Genomic DNA, 13,502 nt, shown 5'->3' on the forward strand with positions numbered 1-13,502 from the left:
GTTAAAACAAAACTACATCACACACTAGGGAAACACAGAGCAACATGCAGTGCTGTGTGTCTCTACAGGGACAGTCCACCATAGCAGATGATGTGAGCATGGTGACTGACCAACAACTAAAACAACCTTGACTGTGTGCGGACTGAGTGAGCACAGCCTATTGGCCGTGTCTGCGGGTGGGTATGTGTTCTGGTTGCTGCACTGGCGCCTCCTCTGGTCGGCTGGGGCACCTGTTCGGTGGGGAGGGGAAACTGGGGAGAATAGCGTGATCCTCCCATGCACTACGTCCCCCTGGTGAAACTCCTCACTGTCAGGTGAAAAGAAGCGGCTAGTGACTCCACATGTATGGGAGGAGGCATGTGGTAGTCTGCAGCCCTCCCCGGATCGGCAGAGGGGGTGGAGCAGAGACTGGGACGGCTTGGAAGAGTGGGGTAATTGGCCGGATACAATTGGGGAGAAAACAGACGGAAAAAAAAAAAAACAGTATTATAGTTGCTAAACTGTTAATTTTGGTGTTGGTCGCTTCCCAACAGACATATCTCAACTTGGCATTTATCTTGACAGAATATAGAGTTTAAAAACCGGCGGTCATTTCGACCACCCATGGTCGTTTTAGGTAGGCGTGAAATACCGGTTGTCCTGGTGTTAAACTCATTTTGAATCAAAGCAAATAAAGACGGCAGGAGTGGAGGGCGACGACGCCACATGGCAAGAGCTGTAACAGAACGAAAGACCTGTAGACAGACTCTGCAAGTCCAACAGGCGAAAGGCTTCCCCACCTGAGCGTCTGGTTCTGGTATCGGCCTGCGATCTTCTTGACGTCTCCGTTGCCCACCTGGCAGACTGATATAAATTCCGTCTCATCGCCACACTCCTCCGTCTTGGCACTCCCACACACGTTCAGGTAGTAGATATAGTTGTGTTGCCCGTCGCTGGACTTGAACTCGGCGAAGTAAGGGTGGTCCGAAGCTGCACCCCAAGAAAACACACAAACACGATGACTCTAGTAACCACGGTAAGCGACAACGACATCCATGCACATGTCAGAGGCAGAGCACGGAAATAACGTGGCTGTAAATGAAAATAAACTTGAGAAAATCAAGAATTTCATTAAATGTGACCCCTTAAAAGACTTCCTTTAAATTAAACCAAAACATGTGAGCAGGCGTGCCAACGTTGCACACGTGGCCCGTGTGCAAGTGTGCGTATTTACAGGCCAGGATGAGAGGTGTGAGGTCGATGGAGATGTCGTGCTGCTCGCTGGTCAGTAGGCAGGAGTGGCTCTCCAGGTAGTCTCTGTGGCAGGCGTACTCCGTCACCCACTTCACCTCATAACGACAGTTAGCCTTGGCCGTCATCACGGGGTTGCTGCCCTGAGGAGAGACAAGGTGCGTGTCCCAAATCAGCTCGCCGCACAGCAGTTCGAGTTTATCTGCTCATATACACAATGTAAGACACAAGTCAAGCACAATCTGCTAACTATGAACAAAATGCAGAGGTTGACTTCAAATACCTCTGAATTGATTTGTTAACAATATTGAGAAAAGAAGTTGTTACTCAGTAACAGGAGACGGAATGACAGTGAGTAATAAAGTATCCAGTGTAACAGGTGAGGTTACATACCAACAACCTGTACTCTCACTGGTCAAGATTAATGAACAGATGTGATCAATCAACTTTCTGACTTTTTATAACCTGGATATATATATATATATATATATATATATATATATATATATATATATATATGTACTCTGCTGGTATCTCAAAAGTTTACTGACATATTAAAGAGGCACTGGGTAACTTTTTGGATGTCACTTTGTCCTTGTTTTTTTTTGTGATATGAAACATCCATCCATCCGTTATCCAAACCGCTTATCCTGGTTTCAGGGTCGCGTGGATGCTGGAGCCTATTCCAGCAGTCATTGGGCAGCAGGCGGGGAGACACCCTGGACAGGCCGCCAGCCCATCACAGGGCAACAAAAAAAAAAAAGATATAATCAAAATAAATAATACTGTGCCTTGAATATCTACTTTTCTATTCAGCCAATCTCCTCTGACAATAGTGATGGTATCATCAGTCAGGCGACATATATAATTAATTAATTAACTAATTAATAATATCCATTCATCATCAGCCGTTTCTCCGGGGTCGGGTCGCGGTGGCGGCAAGCTAAGTAGGGCGCTCCAGATGTCCCTCTCCCCAGCCACACCCTCCAGCTCCTCCTGGGGGATCCCAAGGCATCACCAGGCCAGATTGGACATGTAGTCCCTCCAGCAAGTTCTGGGTCTACCCCGGGATCTCTTCCCGGTTGGCCATGTCCAGAAAACCTCCAAAGGAAGGCGCCCAGGAGGCATCCTAATCAGATCCCCGAACCACCTCACCTGGCTCCTTTCCACGCGAAGCAGCAGCGGCTCTACTCCGAGCTCCCTCTGGGACCCGGTCGAGCCCAGCCTGCAAAAACAACATGGAGCCACCACCCTGTGGACCCACCACACGCGCAGATGAGCACTGGGGTAGGGTGCAATGCAGGCCGGGCGGGAGGCAAAGGCGGGGACCGGGGCCGACTTCCGGCATCGCAGATTGGACCTCCAGATAATAACACAAACCCCAATTCCAATAAAGTTGGGACGTTGTGTAAAACGTAAATAAAAACAGAATACAATGATTTGCAAATCCTTTTCCACCTATATTCAGTTGAATACACTACAAAGACAAGATATTTAATGTTCAAACTGATAAACTTTATTGTTTTTTAGCAAATATTCACTCATTTTGAATTTGATGCCTGCAACACGCTCCAAAGAAGCTGGGACAGGGGCATGTTCACCACTGTGTTACACCACCTTTCCTTTTAACAACACTCAATAAGCGTTTGGGAACTGAGGACACTACTTGTTGAAGCTTTGTAGGTGGAATTCTTTCCCATTCTTGCTTGATGTACGACTTCAGTTGCTCAACAGTCCGGGGTCTCCGTTGTCGTATCTTGCGCTTCATAATGTGCCACACATGTTCAATGGGAGACAGGTCTGGACTGCAGGCAGGCCAGTCCAGTACCCTCACTCTTTTACTACGAAGCCCTGCTGGTGTAACACGTGCAGGATGTGGCTTGGCATTGTCTTGCTGAAATAAGCAGGGACGTCCCTGGAAAAGACGTCGCTTGGACGGCAGCATATGTTGCTCCAAATCCTGTATGGACCTTTCAGCATTAATGGTGCCTTCACAGATGTGCAAGTTACCCATGATGCCATGGGCACTAACACACCCCCATACCATCACAGATGCTGGCTTTTGGACTTTGTGCTGATAACAATCTGGATGGTCCTTTTCCTCTGTAGCCCGGCGGACACGACGTCCATGATTTCCAAAAACAATGTGAAATGTGGACTCGTCAGACCACAGCACACTTGTCCACTTTGCGTCAGTCCATCTCAGATGAGCTCGGGCCCAGAGAAGCCGGTGGTGTTTCTGGGTGGTGTTGATATCTGGCTTTGGCTTTGCATGGTAGAGTTTTAACTTGCACTTGTAGATGTAGCAACGAACTGTGTTTCCCCAAGTGCCCCTGAGCCCACGTGGTAATATCCTTTACAGAATGTCGGTTTTTAATGCAGTGCCGCCTGAGGGGTCGAAGGTCACGGGCATTCAGTGTTGGTTTTTGGCCTTGCCGCTTACGTGCAGAGATTTCTCCGGATTCTCTGCATGTTGTGATGATATTATGGACTGGAGATGATGAAATCCCTAAATTCCTTGCAACTGTACGTTGAGAAACGTTGTTCTTCAACTGTTGGACTATTTGCTCACACAGTTGTTCACAAAGTGGTGAACCTCGCCCCATCCTTGCTTGTGAACGACTGAGCCTTTCAGGGATGCTCCTTTTATACCCAATCAGGACACTCCCCTGTTTCCAGTTAACCTGTTCACCTGTGGAATGTTCCCAACAGGTGTTTTTTGAGCATTCCTCAACTTTCCCAGTCTTTTGTTGCCCATGTCCCAGCTTCTTTGGAGCGTGTTGCAGGCATCAAATTCAAAATGAGTGAATATTTGCAAAAAACAATAAAGTTTACCAGTTTGAACACTAAATATCTTGTCTTTGTAGTGTATTCAATTGAACATAGGTGGAAAAGGATTTGCGAATCAGTGTATCCTGTTTTTATGCACGTTTTACACAACGTCCCAACTTGATTGGAATTGGGGTTTGGAATAACTGAGTCCATTTCCATCAGCTGGGTTAAAGTGAGTAAATTCAATTCTTCAACACAGACTGAAGTTATATCAGCAGAAACATGCGCAACAAATGGAGAGTATTTCCCAAATGAAGTAGTACTGGGCAATTACCACGCCGTCAGTAGTCAGGGGGGCCCTTGGTAACGTTGTGATGCATGCAAACAACTCCATACAAACATACTGGGTGCCTTACACGTGGGAATGACAACACGTGGAATTTCGGTGAAATTTCAATATGAGGGGCGTCCGGGTGGCGTGGCGGTCTATTCCGTTGCCTACCGACTCGAAGATCGTCGGTTCGAATCCCCGTGTTACCTCCAGCTTGGTCGGGCGTCCCTACAGACACAATTGGCCATGTCTGCAGACGGGAAGCCAGATGTGGGCTTGTGTCCTGGTTGCTGCACTAGCGCCTCCTCTGGTCCTTTGGGGCACTTGTCCGGGGGGGGCTAGCATGATCCTCCCACGTGCTACATCCCCCAGCTGAAACTCCTCACTGTCAGGTGAAAAGAAGCGGCTGGTGACTCCACATGTATCGGAGGAGACCTGGTAGTCTACAGCCCTCCCTGGATCGGCAGCGGGGGTGGAGCAGCGACCGGGACAACTCGGAAGAGTGGGGTAATTGGCCAAATTCAAATTGGGAGAAAAGGGGGGGAAAGTCCAATATATATATATATATATATATATATATATATATATATTCAATATGGAACACTCCTGGCCTCTTCATTGTGTGTGTGTGTGTGTATTTCTGCCTCACCTGCTGTCTGCTGGAGGGGCAGATGAAGGTAATGGTGACAGCGGGGGAATGTCCATTGCAGAAGTCTGGCGTGGACGAGCCAGCATCGACCTTGTACTGTAGTCTCAACCTAGGGGAGGAGAGCAGAGAATATAAAAGCTGCAGACCAAAGTTTTTCCACCAAAAGGTGAAGTAATGTGAGCCACCAGCATTCCCCTTTCTCGTGGAGTTGTGCGGCATTGCCACGGGTCGTTCACTCGGCATCATACATTTGACTCTGGCTGCTATACAGACACCTGTGTCTGACAACTGTTGACGTAAATTATTTAACGTGATGTGTTCCTGTTATGATTAGTTATATTTGAGCTTTAATTCATTTCTATTGCACTATAAAAGGAACCACCGCTGTCATAGCAACCCTCCGGTAAACTGGAGGGGCGTGTGGCCTGTGTTGCTCACTCCCAGTGAGGAAGCGCTGTGTGCCGTGGCCTCGCTACCTGTCGCTGGACACCAGCTCCAGCTGCTGGGTGGGCGAGCCCATGTCGTAGGACCCCTGGCTGGTGGTGAGACAGGCGGCCGAGCCGTCGGGGCAGGGGCTGTCCGGGCGATCTATGAGTCGAGTTGACGGAGAGAAGAGGCGAGAAGAGAGAGGCAGAAAAAAATGAAAGAACAGGAGAGACCTTTTTTTTTTAGTTTTAAAAACACAACTTTAAACGAATGAAACGGACCGACAGAAATAACGTTATCTGAAACCGTCACTAAAAATGAATTCATCCTCATCACTGAACACATGATGATGTCATCATAACACCACTGAGGTACCAACACAACCATGCTGCTCATTACTTTATGAACTGTAAACGCCATTAAAACTCTGGCCGTCACGAGAGCGGTGAACACAGGGACTATTTCCTCACACAGTTTCCTTCTAGCTTGTTCTTTCTGCTGATACACACTGACAGTTTAACTTCACCAGCAGAGAGAGACAGACAGACAGACAGTGAGACAGAGAGAGTGAGAGAGAGAGAGACAGACAGACAGAGAGACAGAGAGAGTGAGAGAGAGAGACAGACAGACAGAGAGAGAGAGAGAGAGAGAAAGAGAGAGATACAGAGACAGACAGACAGAGAGAGAGACAGACAGACAGAGAAAGAGAGAGATACAGAGACAGACAGACAGAGAGAGAGACAGACAGACAGACAGACAGACAGAGAGAGAGAGAGAGAGAGAGAGAGACAGACAGACAGAGAAAGAGAGAGATACAGAGAGAGACAGACAGAGAGAGAGACAGAGAGAGACAGACAGACAGACAGTGAGACAGAGAGAGAGAGACAGACAGACAGAGAGAGAGAGAGACAGAGAGAGAGAGACAGACAGAGAGAGAGACAGACAGACAGACAGACAGACAGACAGACAGAGAAAGAGAGAGAGAGAGATACAGAGATGGAGAGACAGTTTAGCTTCGTCAGCAAGGAAGTTCAAAAGTTGCTACTTCGTTGCATTATTTTTTATTGTATCCTGCTCTGAGAGAGAGCGAGAGAGAGAGAGACAGACAGACAGAGAGAGAGAGAGAGAGAGACAGCCATGCATCTATATCAGGGGTGGCTAACCATGTGCCATGGAGAGCCATGTGTCTGCAGGTTTTCATTCCGGCCGGACTCCACACCAGGTGATGTCACTGATGCGTTCTTCCTCGTTGGTTGAAGGGTTGCTCATCAGTGAAATCAGCTGGTGTGGAGTCCGGCCAGGATGAAAACCTGCAGACACATGGCTCTCCATGGCACATGGTTAGCCACCCCTGCTCTATATGGATCATCCATTATCCAAACTCCTGCTCAGGGTTGCAGGGATGCTGGAGCCTATCCCAGCAGTCATTGGGCGGCAGGCGGGGAGACACCCTGGACAGGCCGCCAGACCATCACAGGGTCGACACACACCTGGGGACAATTTAGTATGGCCACCTGACCTACATGTCTTCGGACTGACAGAACAGGGACTCGAGAAGTGAAAACCACAATAAACGAGTCATGCACACACAGCCAGGCATCTATCCGGCGCCCTCCCCGAGTACTGACTGAGGCTGCGGCAGATGTTGATGTAGAAGTCGACGCTGTCGTCAGCATCGTCCACTAAGTAGCCGTCGGTCAGCTTGATCAGTGGATTCAGGTCGTGCTTTTTACCATCCGAGCCAAACACGTAGCAGGGCACCTGAACACAGAGGGGGACAGACCAGGGACAAACAGGGGTCAAACCTTACTGTCCACTTTAAAGTACCCATGAGCAGTACAGTGCAGCGTGGCGAGCAGGCGGCTCCGTGTCGGCCTGGAAACCCTCCCGGGTAACATCCGAAGCTTGCACGCAAGTTTTTCTTCGCTTTTTGAAATCGATGTCCGATCGATTGACTCGCATCAGGTTGTTGCTGTAGAAAGAGGTTAAAGCACATCTTCATCGCATGCATTCTTCCCACTGTTCCACGTTAGAGCCTAACGTGTCGGCCATGTTGTTCTGGGAACTCATGTGACGGTCGTGGCTCCAGCGCAGGGGAAAACATTTCGTGTTTGGTTCCTCGTCACAAAAAGGACGAGAAAACCTCACACGTTCCTTTCGGTACTCACTGACTTGACATTTCAAGAAAAAGAAGACTAAAAACAAATAGTTAATTCACAGACACACAAACTGGGGAGAAACCCATCCCACCCGCTGAGTCACCTCGCTCGCCAACCGTCCCCCCCCCCCTACCTCTTTGTGTGGTCTGAATGTGTCCTTCCTGCAGGCAGCGTAGGTCTTCCACTCCAAGTAATGCACACACTGGGACACGGTGACGAATTCGGGGGTCCCCTGAAGTAGAAAAACAACATTTTATGAAAGAGACGGTTAGGTCCACGTAAGATGAACAGTAACATCAACAGAGTTCTGCGTGGGTGATAAGCCCACATCCTCACACAACTTCAGCGACGTAGCACAACACGGAAATAAAGTCAGACGACACATTCAAGATGGCGGCGCGAGCTCACGTTCGCAGCGGCCTCACCCAGTACCGTCCATGCAGTGTCTCTGTCCACGTCTAAGTTTGTGTTTGTTTGATGGCTGGGAGGGCTTGGTCCTCTGCGTCCTGTGGGACCAGGGACCACGGCCCTGACCAGAGCTGTGCCCGAAGAGGTAACACCGAGGGCGGTCTGACAGGACGTAGAAGTGGGGCAGGCTAAGCTAACTGCTAGCCCATGCAGACCAGCAGCTCCGCTAACACCGAGGGCAGTCTGGCGGCGGCCTTGTCTAGCCTTGACTGTGTTTTTAGTGTCGTCGTGTGGAGTGCGGGGAGGTGTGTCGAAGGTGTCTGGCTGGGACAGCTGGCGTTGGATCGGCTGGGGTAGCCTGGTCTGCTGCGTCCTGTGGGCCCAGGGACCACGGCCCTGACCAGAGCTGTGCCCGAAGAGGTAACACCGAGGGCGGTCTGACAGGACGCGGAAGTGGGGCAGGCTAAGCTAACTGCTAGCCCATGCAGACCGGCAGCTCCGCTAACACCGAGGGCAGTCTGACGAGACGTGGAAATGGGGCAGGCTAAGCTAACTGCTAGCCCAGGCAGGCCAGCAGCTCCGCTAACACCGAGGGCGGTCTGGCGGCGGCCTTGTCTAGCCTTGACTGTGTTTTTAGTGTCGTCGTGTGGAGAGGTGTGTCAAAGGTGTCTGGCTGGGACAGCTGGCGTTGGATCGGCTGGGGTAGCCTGGTCTGCTGCGTCCTGTGGGCCCAGGGACCACGGCCCTGACCAGAGCTGTGCCCGAGGAAGTAACCCCGAGGGCGGTCTGACAGGATGCGGAAGTGGGGCAGGCTAAGCTAACTGCTAGCCCATGCAGACCGGCAGCTCCGCTAACACCGAGGGCAGTCTGACGAGACGTGGAAGCGGGGTAGGCTAGGCTAACTGCTAGCCCATGCAGACCGGCAGCTCCGCTAACACCGAGGGCGGTCTGACAGGACGCGGAAGCGGGGTAGGCTAAGCTAACTGCTAGCCCATGCAGGCCGGCAGCTCCGCTAACACCGAGGGCAGTCTGACGAGACGTGGAAGCGGGGTAGGCTAAGCTAACTGCTAGCCCATGCAGACCGGCAGCTCCGCTAACACCGAGGGCAGTCTGACGAGACGTGGAAGCGGGGTAGGCTAAGCTAACTGCTAGCCCATGCAGACCGGCAGCTCCGCTAACACCGAGGGCAGTCTGACGAGACGTGGAAATGGGGCAGGCTAAGCTAACTGCTAGCCCATGCAGACCGGCAGCTCCGCTAACACCGAGGGCGGTCTGGCGGCGGCCTTGTCTAGCCTTGACTGTGTTTTTAGTGTCGTCGTGTGGAGAGGTGTGTCGAAGGTGTCTGGCTGGGACAGCTGGCGTTGGATCGGCTGGGGTAGCCTGGTCTGCTGCGTCCTGTGGGCCCAGGGACCACGGCCCTGACCAGAGCTGTGCCCGAGGAGGTAACCCCGAGGGCGGTCTGACAGGATGCGGAAGTGGGGCAGGCTAAGCTAACTGCTAGCCCATGCAGACCGGCAGCTCCGCTAACACCGAGGGCAGTCTGACGAGACGTGGAAGCGGGGTAGGCTAGGCTAACTGCTAGCCCATGCAGACCGGCAGCTCCGCTAACACCGAGGGCAGTCTGACAGGACGTGGAAGCGGGGCAGGCTAGGCTAACTGCTAGCCCATGCAGACCGGTAGCTCCACTAACACCGAGGGCAGTCTGACGAGACGTGGAAGCGGGGTACGCTAAGCTAACTGCTAGCCCACGCAGACCGGCAGCTCCGCTAACACCGAGGGCAGTCTGACGAGACGTGGAAGCGGGGTAGGCTAAGCTAACTGCTAGCCCATGCAGACCGGCAGCTCCACTAACACCGAGGGCAGTCTGACGAGACGTGGAAATGGGGCAGGCTAAGCTAACTGCTAGCCCATGCAGACCAGCAGCTCCGCTAACACCGAGGGCGGTCTGGCGGCGGCCTTGTCTAGCCTTGACTGTGTTTTTAGTGTCGTCGTGTGGAGAGGTGTGTCGAAGGTGTCTGGCTGGGACAGCTGGCGTTGGATCGGCTGGGGTAGCCTGGTCTGCTGCGTCCTGTGGGCCCAGGGACCACGGCCCTGACCAGAGCTGTGCCCGAGGAAGTAACCCCGAGGGCGGTCTGACAGGATGCGGAAGTGGGGCAGGCTAAGCTAACTGCTAGCCCATGCAGACCGGCAGCTCCGCTAACACCGAGGGCAGTCTGACAGGACGTGGAAGTGGGGCAGGCTAGGCTAACTGCTAGCCCATGCAGACCGGCAGCTCCGCTAACACCGAGGGCAGTCTGACGAGACGTGGAAGCGGGGTAGGCTAAGCTAACTGCTAGCCCATGCAGGCCGGCAGCTCCGCTAACACCGAGGGCAGTCTGACGAGACGTGGAAGTGGGACAGGCTAGGCTAACTGCTAGCCCATGCAGACTGGCAGTTCTGAGTCATCCTGAATGGTGTTCATTCTCCTGGACTGTGATTATTTTTTTGTTTAGTTTGGATATGTGTGTCAGTTTGGATGGATGTGTACTCGTAGTTCTTGTAGTTTGGATATGTGTTTGGGTCCGTGTTGCACTGCTGTGGGCTGGGGGAAACGACGCGTTGTTTCATTTCATGCACTTGCGCACATAAAATGAAACGACGAATAAAGCGGTTCCGGTTCTGATTCAAAGGCTGGGCTGTGGCCAGTGTCAGTTTCCCATTTGAAAAAGAAACAAAGTCACATGTTTTAAAATAGCTCCGGAACGGCTGACCACGACCGTTTGTTTCCTTTCTGTGCAAATGTGTGTCAGCTGTCGAGACAGAAACCCTCCTTGTGACCTGGCAGGAAAAGAGATTCGACGCCTCACCCGCCGCACACAAACGCACACAACCCAACTCGGACTTCTGTGATGGGAAGTTAACCGTCAGTGTCACGGCTACATATGTGTTTCCACTGAAAGGCATCTCCTTCGAGCCTGACGCGACACCCTCCTCTCCAGCACTGCAGCTGTGAAGCCGGGGAGTCGGTGCGGTTTCTTTTTCAGGAAACCACACGCAGACACTTGCTGTTGTTTCCGTCAAAGAAGCACACAACGTCTCGAACAAACCCACGTTCTTGAGAATGAAGACTAGCAAGTGGTGTGTCTCTTCTGCAACCCCCCCCCCCCAAGTAAAGACCGGTCACAGATATGGAAGGACTTCGGTGCGGAAAAGGACATATGTTGAAGCTCGGCCCGTACATAAGCGCCGCTTGTGGATGCCGAGTCTCGAGAGTCTCACCATGGTTTTCCCACACTGGAAGCTGATGCTGGTCTGGACGTTGTTGCTGCTGCCGGGACATTGTGTTACGCCATTGTAGTCCAGCACGTGGTCGGTCAGTCTCTGCAGTGACAGCTCACCTAGACGGCCACAGGGCAGAATAACAGTATGAGTGACAGCCCAGTAAAGACAAGCTGTGATGGCAGACCGTGTCTCGTCCAACGTGCGAGTGAGAGAACGACGCTTTCTGCGATCACCGATTAACTGGTGTGGAGTAAAAAACCATTTTCCTGCAAATAACTGCTATGAACAAATGGTGGTGTAAATCTGAGAAGCCCCCAGAACAGAACTTTTCCTATTTCCTTAATAATCACCATGAAAACTTCTGAACTTCAATAAGATTGCACTATTATAGGCTACTTTTCTTAAGGTTTTGTTGTTTCTTTGTGGTAGGAGAAACATGTATCAACCCTGAGACAACCAGACGGGTCAGTCATGTCCAGACCTCCGCTGCTTTCCCACGTCTCCACTGGGGGCTGTCGTACGATGAATGCATCCAATGTTTATGTCAGGGCATTACATAAGAGAGGTTAGGCCATGCTGTCTGCCCAGTGTGTGTGGTACAGGGCAGGGGTGAGGGGAAGTTGGTGGGTCAGAAAATGATTCTGCCAGTCTGTCTGCTATGGTGCCATGCAGAGATTAACAAGACAAGAATGTCAGCCTGTGTGTTCATTTCAGTTTGTGTGCCAGAGACAGATGGACAGGGGGGGAAGGGGGAGGAGAGAGAGAGAGAGGAGGGGGAAGGAGAGAGCGAGGTGGGAAGGAGAGGGGGGGCGGAGAGAGGGGGGAGCAGAGCGAGAGAGTGAGAGGGGGGAAGGAGAACGAGAGAGAGGAAGGAGAGAGAGGCGGGGAGAGAGAGCGAGGGGGGAGACAGAGAGAAAGAGAGAGGAGGGGGGAGAGAGTGGGGGAGGAGAGAGAGGGGGAAGGAGAGTGAGAGAGAAGAGAGCGAGTGAGGGGAGAGAGAGGGGGGACAGAGAGCGAGAGGGGGGAGGAGAGAGAAAGCAAGAGAGGAGAGAGGGGGAGAGAGCGGGGGAGGAGAAAGAGCAAGGGGGAGAGAGCGGAAGAGGAAGGGGGGCTTTAAAGGAAAGGTTCACTTCTTTGAACTCAGACCTCCCTCGTGAAACTGTTGTCAGGCATCATTTAGCATCATAGAAGAAGAAACGTGCCTCATCACTACACCGAGACACACCGAGACACACCGAGACACACCGAGAGACACCGAGACACACCGAGACACTGAGACACACCGAGACACTGAGACACACTGAGACACACCGAGACACTGAGACACACCGAGACACTGAGACACACCGAGACACCGAGACACACAGAGACACAGAGACACACCAAGACACCCCGAGACACAGAGACACACCGAGACACACCGAGACACACCGAGACACACCGACACACCGAGACACACTGAGACACTGAGACACACCGAGACACTGAGACACACCGAGACACACCGAGACACTGAGACACACCGAGACACCGAGACACACAGAGACACAGAGACACACCAAGACACCCCGAGACACAGAGACACACCGAGACACACCGAGACACACCGAGACACACCGACACACCGAGACACACCGAGACACACTGAGACACTGAGACACACCGAGACACTGAGACACACCGAGACACACCGAGACACACCGAGACACACCGAGACACCGAGACACACAGAGACACAGAGACACACCAAGACACCCCGAGACACAGAGACACACCGAGACACACCGAGACACACCGAGACACACCGACACACCGAGACACACCGAGACACACTGAGACACTGAGACACACCGAGACACTGAGACACACCGAGACACACCGAGACACACCGAGACACTGAGACACACCGAGACACACCGAGACACACCGAGACACACCGACACACCGAGACACACCGAGACACACCGACACACTGAGACACACCGACACACTGAGACACACCGAGACACACCGAGACACACCGAGACACACCGAGACACTGAGACACACCGAGACACACCGAGACACACCGAGACACTCCGAGACACACTGAGACACTGAGACACACCGAGACACACTGAGACACACCGAGACACACCGAGACACACTGAGACACACCGAGACACACTGTGACAAGATGCTCTCTGGGCTTCACAGCAGGTCCACACAGGCGGCAGGTTAAACCTTCTAAAACCACACTTACACCACAGTCCAACCAAACTTCACC

The 13,502-nt window shown here is 52.2% G+C and overlaps 1 protein-coding gene across 1 annotated transcript in view; it reads right to left on the bottom strand.

Annotated features, from left to right (window-relative positions):
- Positions 1 to 13,502, bottom strand: part of igf2r (insulin-like growth factor 2 receptor) — a 103,578-nt gene that overhangs the window by 71,006 nt on the left and 19,070 nt on the right. The window contains exons 3-9 of the mRNA XM_056294635.1: positions 11,234 to 11,352; positions 7,701 to 7,799; positions 7,037 to 7,169; positions 5,459 to 5,570; positions 4,983 to 5,091; positions 1,214 to 1,373; positions 780 to 969 (exon numbers count right to left, since the gene is read on the bottom strand). Of these exons, the coding sequence (XP_056150610.1) occupies positions 780 to 969; positions 1,214 to 1,373; positions 4,983 to 5,091; positions 5,459 to 5,570; positions 7,037 to 7,169; positions 7,701 to 7,799; positions 11,234 to 11,352 (922 nt within the window). The remainder of the gene's footprint in view (positions 1 to 779; positions 970 to 1,213; positions 1,374 to 4,982; positions 5,092 to 5,458; positions 5,571 to 7,036; positions 7,170 to 7,700; positions 7,800 to 11,233; positions 11,353 to 13,502) is intronic.

This window comes from Lampris incognitus, chromosome 15 (genome assembly GCF_029633865.1).
Source record: "Lampris incognitus isolate fLamInc1 chromosome 15, fLamInc1.hap2, whole genome shotgun sequence".
NCBI lineage: Eukaryota > Metazoa > Chordata > Actinopteri > Lampriformes > Lampridae > Lampris > Lampris incognitus.